General features: G+C 40.3%; 2 gene segments (V, D, J or C); both read right to left on the reverse strand.

Annotated features, from left to right (window-relative positions):
- Nucleotides 1–2,497: 2,497 nt before the first annotated feature.
- On the reverse strand, nt 2,498–3,086 carry LOC116913258. The segment is given in 2 exon segments: nt 2,498–2,817; nt 3,038–3,086. Coding segments are annotated over 2 exon segments (369 nt in total).
- A 4,192-nt stretch (nt 3,087–7,278) lies between these two features.
- On the reverse strand, nt 7,279–7,897 carry LOC116913664. The segment is given in 2 exon segments: nt 7,279–7,664; nt 7,803–7,897. Coding segments are annotated over 2 exon segments (438 nt in total).
- Between the last annotated feature and the right edge of the window lie 2,745 nt (nt 7,898–10,642).

The raw sequence follows: 10,642 nt of genomic DNA on the forward strand, positions 1-10,642 counted from the left end.
CATCTCAGACTGTGTTTTCCACTCCTTGAGCTGTGTATCAGGTGCTTCACTCAAGCCCAGCACCTGATGGCAGTGCAGGGTAAATGCAGGCTTAGGCTCCATATTCTCTCTGCCCAGAAGCATTCCCACACCCCAGGGACAGAGCAGAACTCGAAACCACAGTCAGGTGCCATGAAGTCTAATCAAGTAACCCTTAAGAAGAATTCATTCCAAATCATTGCTAGCATCTTCCTTTATGTACAGTTGGTGCAGACAATTCCAGCACGCTTCACCTTCCTACTCTTAATTTAATAACAACCCATTTACTTTTAGCTTTAATTTCTATCGCAGCCTGCCGTCTGCCATGATTGTGCTGACGTTTTGGTGGCATGGATCATTGGTGCCTTCGCATCCTTTCATGGTCATATTAGGGGTCTGTTGGTTGTCTGTCTTGGACATGATAGGTTCCTTCCTGGCTCTCCTCCTTTTATCCCTTCTTTTCATGAAATTTATTATGTGTGTGTTCTTTCCCCTTCCATTTATAGAGTTGCTCTAAAGAATTTCTGCAGTGTTATCTTAGTTGTTGTGAATTGTTTAAATTTATGCTTTTCTAAAAATTTTTTCATTTCTCTATGGAATTGAAAAGATCACTTGACAAGTATAATCACCTTGACTGATAGTTAAGTACTCTCAGGCTTTAAAATATATCAGCCCATTTTTAATTGGCTCTTGTGAGTAACCTTGTCTTTTCTGATGCTTCTGGTTTGAATTTCTATATCGGCGTTTTTCACTTATCGTTCTTAATGTCATTTTTACATGTCATGGAGTGGTTCTTCTTTGGTCATGGCTGTTTAAGTTTTCAATGCTCTCTAGTTTAGATCTCCTTATTTTCACTTGGTTTAAAGACTCTTCAGCTATCATTTGATTGAATAAATTCTGTACTCAGACTTTTTCTAAATTCCTTCTTCTGCCCCATTAATTCTTGGATTTGGCCTTTTGGATGTGTCCAACAGTCTTGGAGTTTGGGTATCTTCACTCTACTTCTATATATTTTTCTAGTTGTATTGCTATGTCAACCTCATCCTTCTTCTCTGAAATTCATCCATCTTACCTGTTAATGCCACTCTCTGCTGTTTCTCTTTTATCTAATTGGTTCATTCAGAGTCTCAATTTTCTTGCTGACACTTTCTTACATTTTTGTTTGTTTTATTTTGCTTTGTTTTTTATGTTGCTAAGATACTGACTATTTTGTTCACTTTTATAACTTTCTTATCCAGACCCTGAGTTGACTTTTCTAAATTGTTCTTATGTGTACTTGACTCTCCCATATATGGTCATTTATATTATTTCAAAGGAGATCACTATGTCTTTATCTGATATGCTGGCTGTCTCCTTCCATGTCTATTACTGGGGAGCTATAACTTTGGGTGGATGTCACAGTGGGCAGCTGTGTCATGTATTTTGTTTATTCATTAAGCATTGTGCAATTGATGGATGAGTCTTCTAAGTTTTTTCTTCCTCTGTTTTTTTTTTATTTCAGTTTGTCATATATGATTTCTCCTGGTGATTTGTGTTACCTATGGCTGTTCAGCAGAGAATATGTCTGTACTACCAGACATAATGACTTAGCCAAATTTCCAGTGATGACTTGCAGTAGAAAACACTACAACATTTTTCCAAATCCCCAATAGAGTTTAATGACATTTGGATGAAAATGTTCAGATTTTGAACTAATATTTAACTAGTGAAATGATTAGGAAATGCAAAAGAGAAGGACTTAAATGAGAAAGGAAGCATGAAAGTCATAGTTTTGGGCAATAGAGCTGTTGTAAGACTAGAGTCATAAAAGATTTGTAACAACATTAAATTACAAGACAACAAGGTAACAAAATATAAAACTACACATACTAATAACAAATATGCAGTCTTCTAGGAAGGATGTTGAGGATGAAATCATGAATTTACAAAAGCCATGGATACATACACAATATTGGACCTCTTAATAGTCTTTGATTGCCATGATGCAAAGACAAAGTTTTGTGGTAATAACCCAGTCACCACCAATGATTTCATGGGGAAAACTCCTTATAATCTGTCTCTGCCTACCTCACTCATGCTGCATCTCCTTCTCTGAGTGGAACTTTTACCAGGAAATAAGCTCTGCTATTCCAGATACCACATGTGAGGTATGTGCTATTCTCAACTTAAGGAGAAACTGATACTTAACAAATTACTGTGGTGCAAGATTCCCAACTGTGGAAAATACAACACCTGTTCTCTGTGATCTAATTTTAACTCTGGGTAAAGACAAAGTATTATAGAAAGCCGCTCACCAAAATTCTTTCTAAATTGCATGGTCTGAGGTTTTACTTAGAAGCACAGTTCTGATGCAGACACAGACGGAGCGTCCACAGGTGAGATCTTCTTGTTCAGGATGTGCAGGTGTGCGTCTCAGCTGGGCTCCCTCCCTCAGAGGGGCTCTGTTTAAGGAGCCCCAGTTTTTGTTCAGCTTGTGCTGTCACTTCAAACACTGTGCCAACTCCCAGAGAGCACAGAAATACTTCCCGGAGTCCTCTGGCTGAGAGGCTGAAATGACAAGGCTGATGGACTTGAGTGATTTCTGGAAGACTACAGAATAGCGGCCGCTCCTCTGGTTCTGAGAATCATAAGAAGGTTGGCGAATAAGGAAAACCATCTCTCCACTAAGAAGCTGCTTGTACCAGAAAAGATGATATACGTTCTGACTTGTCTCATATGAACAGTCCAGGGTGACTTCTTCTCCCTCCTGCCTGCTTGCTGTTGACTGGACCTGAGTCACTTCCTGGGCCACATTAGATCCTGAAAAGCAATCAAAAGAAAAATTAAAAGCTTACCCCGTGACAGTGTGAACCAAACACTGTTGGCATTGGGCACCTCAGGACCCACAGAGAAAGCTGACTGAATGCACATTGTCTGGCTTCCCTCCCATCCTTCCTGCCCCCCGTGTCTATAGGAACCGTCATATGCCTGGGGCAATGCTTCCTGTTGGATACCCTTAGTTATACACGATGCATCATACCAGACAAAGCCAGGGCCACCAGCACACAGAGCAGGCTCCGAGGAGGCATGTGGCACTTGTCCCTCTGCAGGAGTGTGTCCGTTCTCTCTCAGCTCAGAGAGCAGTGTCTGAGTGCCTGACAGTGTACATGTTCACTGCTTACATTCTTACATAGCACCCCAAACAGGAAATGGGTTTTTGTAAGATCATAGGCCACAAGTTCTACGTAGAGAGAGAAAAGGTGTAGCTCTCCGCAGACTTTTACTTACTTCCTTCTCTTTCTTCTTAGATAAATGAGGCAGAGCTTTAAAGGGAGCATAGGAAAATCCATTCTGAGGACAAACCTGCATTACACACATGGGTATTATTCAGTGGGATAATTCATCATGAACCATATGTGATAAGGAATGTACTTACAGACCATTATCATATGTTTTCTTCTCTACATCAATTTGCTAATAAAGGTTAACAAGGAAAAAGTCCTCACAGGCCCTTGCATCTCCCCATGAAACACTGATCTGAAGTAACCTTCCTCCTTTAATGAGTGCTAGGGTTTATTTAAATTCTGTAATCAACAAAGCTAGTTCTAAATCCTGTAGTAAAGGGCAGTCCATTCGGGTTCCAGAAGACCTCTGTCTGCTTAAGTTCTGTGAAACTGTAACAGTAATAGAATGATAGTCTTTGGAGGTCTCAGAGATACTCATTGAGTCAGTACTTTCTGTACACCATGAGGACCTATGTGTGGATCACCAGCAGCCACATAAGAATCCAGATGTTGTAGCGTTCACCTGCAGTTCCAGACCGGGAAAGCGAAGACAGAAATATTCTCGGGTTTCACAAGTCAGTCAGTGTAGTTGAGTTGGTGACATTCAAGTTCAGTGAGAGTGTCTAACCCAACCCCAAATAAAAAGGTGGACGGCCATAGAGAAAGATAGCAAATGTTGACCATAAGCACAGGTTAATACACACAGACACAGACAGACAACACACACACACACACACACACACACACACACACACACACACAGAGACAGAGACAGAGACAGAGACAGAATGAGAAAGAGAGACAGAGAGAGATAGCATGAGAAAGAGAGACAGAGAGAGAGAGAGACAGACAGACAAATAGGGAGGCAGAGGCAGGCAGACAGACACAGGAACACAGAGACACAGAGACAGACAGAGGCAAAGAGATAGAATCCAAGAAACACAAGCAGAGATAAAGAATGATAATTTAAAAACCCATATTTACAAACACAGATTAACTTTTAAAAGTCTAAAAATAAGGTTCATTCAGAAGATGGTTCTTGCACTCTTAGATAGAGAACTCTACATATTATATGTCCTAAAAGTTTCCATACCATTGCCCTGAAGTCTTTATTGTTAAATTCTATTTAATTTTCATTTACAAAATGGTCATTGATAAGCTTGCCATGTCTCTCCTGACTCAAGACTATTACATGAGCACAGTACAAATAACCTGCAATCACTGAGGGGCATGTTAATGCCATGTAAATTGGTGTTTGGATTTTTGTGTACTATGGTATTGCCATATAGAATGCAGTTCATAATCTTTCACTTGCTCTCTTTATCCCAATGAATGAAAAAACTCAAAAGAGACTCGAAAGAGAAAATACAAACAAGGTCTCTGAAAGACTTTCAGACCTCTCTGAGATCAAGTACATCAGAGACTACTGAGGACTCTGAGGTATCCTCCTCTGCCCACTTCACTGCTGAGAGCTGAGACCACATGCCCTGGACTGCAGTCCCTGTACTTAGCAGGAGAACATGGGAGCCACAGCAGCCTGGGGAGCTCAGGATGGCAGGGCTCTGCCCCTGCTCTAGTTCTCCACAGAGCAGGGGGATGTTCTGCTGCATGGCCGCAGCCTCTGAGATGTGGCTTTGGAGTGCATTGGGTTTGGGTCCTGGGCTGGACAATCTGTCTCATTCTAAATGCTCCTTGGTCTTTCCTTGAGATTTAATTGACTGACAATACTTCAGTGAAGATAAAGCTTAAGAGAAATTGCTCAACAATGAAAAGCACTTGCTGCTCATGGTAAAGGCAGAAGCTCAGCTCTCACGACCCATTTGACAAGCTAGTGTCCTGCAAAACCTGCAACTCTAGCTTTGAGGGAGTAGACACAATCTTCTGGCCTTCACATGCACACATGTGTGCCTACACATGTCTGAGTATGCTCATACATACATATACAAACAAAAATAAAATCTTTTAAAAACAATAAAGCTTAATATTTAAGGAATTATTAAAAACAAATCAATAATTCAGGAAAATAAGGATAATGGTGTACTTAATTCAAAAGTGGGATGGTTGGCCAATAAAGGAGAGGAGAGAAGATAAATACTAAGGGCCTCCCCAGCTGGAATGGGTTGAGCAAAACGGCATTAGATGAGAGCCAAAAGATTGATGGTTCATTGCCTTGCATGAAACTTAACTCTTTCTTACTGTTCTGTGCTAGAAACTTAAATTTTTATTACGGTTCTGTGTTTCATTAAACACTGGGGAAACTTAAGTCTCTACCTCTCTCATTATTTACTTTATAATTCTCTATTCTTGCCTAAGTACTGGAATTCTTAACTTGTTATAATTTACTTTATAATTCTCAGTGCTTAAATAAATGCTGGGAATCATAACTCTTACTTTATAAATTTAGTATATAGTTCTCTGGCAATTAGCATATGCTTTATAGCAGTGCAGGATTAAGTAAAGAAATTCTTTGTTCTTTTCTCTCCTGCCTGGAAGTCCAGCCTCTTACTAGAGGGAAGCTTGGAGCATTAACTTTTAGTGAATCAGGAAAAGAAAGTCATGCTCACAGAAAGAAGTACTTTTACACAAGCAAAATGCATAGACATACATACACATTCATACACACATTCATGCACAAACAAACACATCAGGTCTGATCACCTGTCTCATCAACTGTGCATGTATTTATGCATACATACATACACACTCCTATACTTGCGTATGCATATGCATGGAGCAAAAGCCCCCATGAGCAAGTTCCATAGAGTAAATGCCAATACAGGAAAACCTCATACATTCTGGAAGAAAAATAAGCTTTAACCTTTATTGCTTAGAGAAAGAAAAACTTCTTTTGATTGAGTATGAAAAGCCCTGTCCTGGTCAGCAAGAAGAAACCTGCTGTTAAAGAAGAAAGCTGCCCCTCATGGTTAGAAGAAGCCTGACTTCTTTCTCTGCTGTCTTTACTAGGTCTCTTCTCTCTGCTCTCTCTGCTCTCTCTGCCCACTCTGCTCTCTGCTCTCTGCTCTCTGCTCTCTCTGATCACTGTGTTTCAAACATCTTCAATGGTATTTATCTGTCAGGAGCCAGCTAAGGAAGGCTAACACATACAAGTGACCTTCTGGAGATAACACATCATATTACATGGCTGCGATGGATAATTCTGAATTGCAAGGCTTTCAGAAATCTGACCTCAGGATTGAGTCTTATTGCTGATAAGCTTTTCAGTCATTATTAGATCAATATAACAATTCCTGAGCATTATCCCACATTATTGGTCAGATTTTCTGCAGATCAACTAGGACGTGCTTTTTTTGTAGCAATGCTATGAAGACAAATTGATGATTCCATAATTCCTAATAATTATTCCATAGAATTCCCAAATTTATACAAGTAATGTTAAGCCCTCTGTAATATGAAAGCTGGAATTGGGGCTCTGTAAGCTTTCATTATGTGAGTAAATTGAATTCTTCTTTCCCGTCTGACGTCATTTGTCTGTTGTAGATACACCTTCATCCTTGTGAGGAGCTCCTGCTTTACATACTTGAGTTTGTTGAAGGTAGATGTGGATATGAGAGGCAAAGCTAGAGGAAGTAGAAGAGGTGAGAGGTCATGTAAATCACCACTTCTCTGGTAACAAGACAAAATTAAGGTAAAACAAACATCTATGTGATTTCGATCCCAGAAGTCAAAGTCAAGGTCTCCTGACCCTGGGTTGTAACATCCACACATTAACACCATTGACAATAGAGTAGGTAGATGGGGCCTTTATAACTTACAGTTAGTACAAACCAACCACACAGAGAACTAGTTGTACAACTACTCAGAAGAGCCATTCATCTAAACTGGTTAAAGCCATGGAAAACTCCAGCTGTTTCTGAGGAACGAGGGGAGTAGAGAAAAGGAAGCTGTGACTTTAGCTTGGGCAGTCTCCGGACTGAATGAGTCTAATCCTTACACCCACTGTTCCCACAAATGACAACTCCTGTGCATCTCTGCAGGCTCAGCCCGCAGCAGGGCTTTGCTGGAGCCTCAGCTGCAGATTTGGGTCTGGGCTGCAGGTGTGTGGAGAGCACTGTGCCCCTGCTGCACAGAAGTAGGTGGCTGAGTCTCCAGGCTGAGAGTCTTCGATGTGCAAGGAGAGCTGTTTCTCACTTTTCCTGAGGAAGACTGTGAATCGACCGTCTTCCTTTTTACTGGACACTGATCGTATGGCCATCAGGAGTGCAGGGCCTTCCCCAGGGAACTGCCGATACCATGGGAAGTAGTCAAAAGTGCTATCCTCATAACTGCAGTTCAGAACTGTGGGTCCTCCTTCCCAGACTGTCAGAGATTGGGGACTTTGTTTCACCTGCTGCTGGTCACGTCTCTCCTGCTGGCCACTCACCCCTGTGTAGAGAAATAACAACTGTTGTTAGCTTCCCAGGAATGTACTTCCTGCTTATGATATCATGACTTCCTGGTGCCCTAATTCTCCTGTGCCTACACATTAATCCCATATCCTAGGTTTTCTCCTCCATGACTCACCAGCCAGGTGAAGGCCTAGGAGTAAAAAGGATGCTGTCAGGATCTTGTCCATTCCTCCTAGACTGAAGCTTGTGGGGAACTCAGGTGGCCTTTTATCTCCCCACAGCACTGTCTCCAACTTCACAGGCACCTCAGTTCTTTCAGCAGGCTCCACCCTTCACAAACACTTTTTCTTCTAAAGCTCTTTCTGACCTATGAAGCACTTTCCATTCTGCTCAAATTTAGTACTGCTGTAAGCAGGGTCCTGAGACTCAGGAACCCTGACATTGTAATTCTGCCATCATATGTTGTTGGTAAAATTTTGTGTTGATAAAGTCACCAAGTATAACAGTGTGGATTTTCTGAAATAAAAAGAAAAGAAAAGGAAGAAAGAAATGAAGACATACAGACAGAAGAAAGGAAGGAAGGAAGGAAGAAAAGCAAGCAAGAAAGAGAGAGAAAGAAAGAAAGAAAGAAGGAAAGAAAGAAGACAGACAGACAGAAAGAAAGAAAGAAAGAAAGAAAGAAAGAAAGAAAGAAAGAAAGAAAGAAAGGAAGGAAGGAAGGAAGGAAGGAAGGAAGGAAGAAAGAAAGGGAGGACCAATGATCCAGCTAATGTAATACCATTTATATACATTTATCTAGGGAACTGAGGTCACCATAAAAGACAGATACCTGTGTCTGTATGTTATTCTAGGACCATTGACCATTGCCAACATAAGTATGCAACCTAGTCAGACAATGGATGAGCAAAACATTAATTATATCTGAAACAAGAGAGTAATATGCAGCCACAAGGAAATATGAACATCTATAGAAAAATTAATGTTATTGAAGGACATGATGTCAAGCAAAATAAACCAGATGTGTAGAGATACACATACATATGCATTCTCCGGTGTAAAAACAAAAAGAAAATGAAAGAAGGGGAAAATGAAAGTAAAGAAAATAGAAATTAGATAAATGAGTAGAAGAGGGGATTTGGAGGGGGAAAGGAGAGGACAGCAAAAGGGAAGGCAAGGAGATGGGAACCACTACAAATGCATATATTAAAGTGTTACTGCAAACCTACTAACTTGTACAATTAATGTGTGCTAATAGTTATGATATTTATGATTAAGAATGGATGAATTTTTCTCCATTCTAAAAGCTTATATACACACATACATAAAAAGACTTAAAATGGAATTACTATACATGGGTCACGAATAGGCCGACCAGACACCACAGGCTAATGAACAAAAAGGCAGTGCCAGAAATGGGTGACCTCTTTGGGTGTTTGAGTAAATTTTCTATCTATTACTGAGATAAATAACTAAGAAGCCACTGAGATGGGGAATAAAATTCATTCAGTTTACATCCAAATCATCGATGGCTCAGGAGAAAGTCAAATCAGGGATTCAAGCTGGAAAACTGGCAGGAAACAGATGAGTGCCACTTACTGGCCTGCTCCCCCTGGCCTGCTCATCTTATTGGTTTACACAACCCAGGACCTCCCACCTAGGGGTGACAATGCCCACAGTTGTCTGGGCCCTCTCACGTCAATAATTCATGAAGATTATATCCACAGTTATGTCCCCAAAACAGTAAGACAAATAAAACCATTTGACTGAGGCTCTCTTCCCTTGGGTATCTCTAGTTTGTGTCAAGTTAATAAAAATTAATCATCTAATCATCACAACTTACCACTTGTCAACATGACATATAAAAACAGCATTATTTTACCATAATCTTTATTTGCTTGTTGATTCCCCAAGACCTCATTTTTGGAACACAAAGTACAAACAGTTATAAATTTTAAGTAACCAGTCTTATAAAAAAAACTCAAAGACTTTAACATTTAAAGTCTTCTACCACTGGATTCCTATAAAACCCAAAACAAGCTACAAACTTCTTAATCCAACTGATAAGAACCAGGCACACTTGAAATCAAACAAAGCAAATTCCCGGTGCCCAGCCTTAGCTTCTACCCATGTTCCCTTCAGTCCTGCAGCTTTCACTCTGCAAAACCTGTGTCATACGGAGACTCTTACACATTACCAGGTTGGGTTTACAGATTGAAGTGAAATCCTGACCTCCCCAGGCCTCGGTTTCTATATGTGGGACCTTAGATAACTCCCAGAAGATTGGCTTCCAGTTAATCTAATTCATTATAGCTGATTCTTCAGCCACAGCCAATCAGGGTCAGTTGATCCAGGTTTCATATCCAGATTATCCATTCAAAATAACTCTTCAATTGTCCTGATCACAGTTTTTATCATCTACTCATCTACCTCAAGCTTTACAAACCAAGCCCCATTATGTGTCCCTCATTCAACATACTTATGTTCCAACTGCCCAGAAGAGCTCATTAAATCTGATCTCTCTATGGTATTTTCTAGCCCCAAATTCCAAAACATTTTCACAGTCTTTCCAAAAGGCAACGTGGTCAGGATCATCATCATATCTAGATACTAATTTCTATATTAATCACGTTCTGCTGCCGTGATGAAAATCTGACCAAAACCAACAAAGAGTTTATTACATTTTACTAGTCCCAGATTATAATTCATCACTGAAGGAAGTCAAGAATTGAAGCAGAAGTCAAGAATGGAAAAACATTAATTAATGGCTTGCAATCCATGACTTAGCTTTATTTCTAATACAACCCATGACTACCTGCTGGGAAGTGACACTGCACGACTGGACTGGGCCCTACCATATCATGCCCAATGCTAATCTGAGGGGAATAATTTCTCAGGAGATGTTATCTTTCCCTGAATATCTATATTTGAAAACATGTAACCAGAACATTGCTGTTGACCAATAGACCCATAGACCACCCCGGCCAAACACTAAAATACTCTTGGTTACCAGCAGTA

The sequence above is a fragment of the Rattus rattus genome, chromosome 12 (genome assembly GCF_011064425.1).
Source record: "Rattus rattus isolate New Zealand chromosome 12, Rrattus_CSIRO_v1, whole genome shotgun sequence".
In the NCBI taxonomy this organism is placed as follows: Eukaryota; Metazoa; Chordata; class Mammalia; order Rodentia; family Muridae; genus Rattus; species Rattus rattus.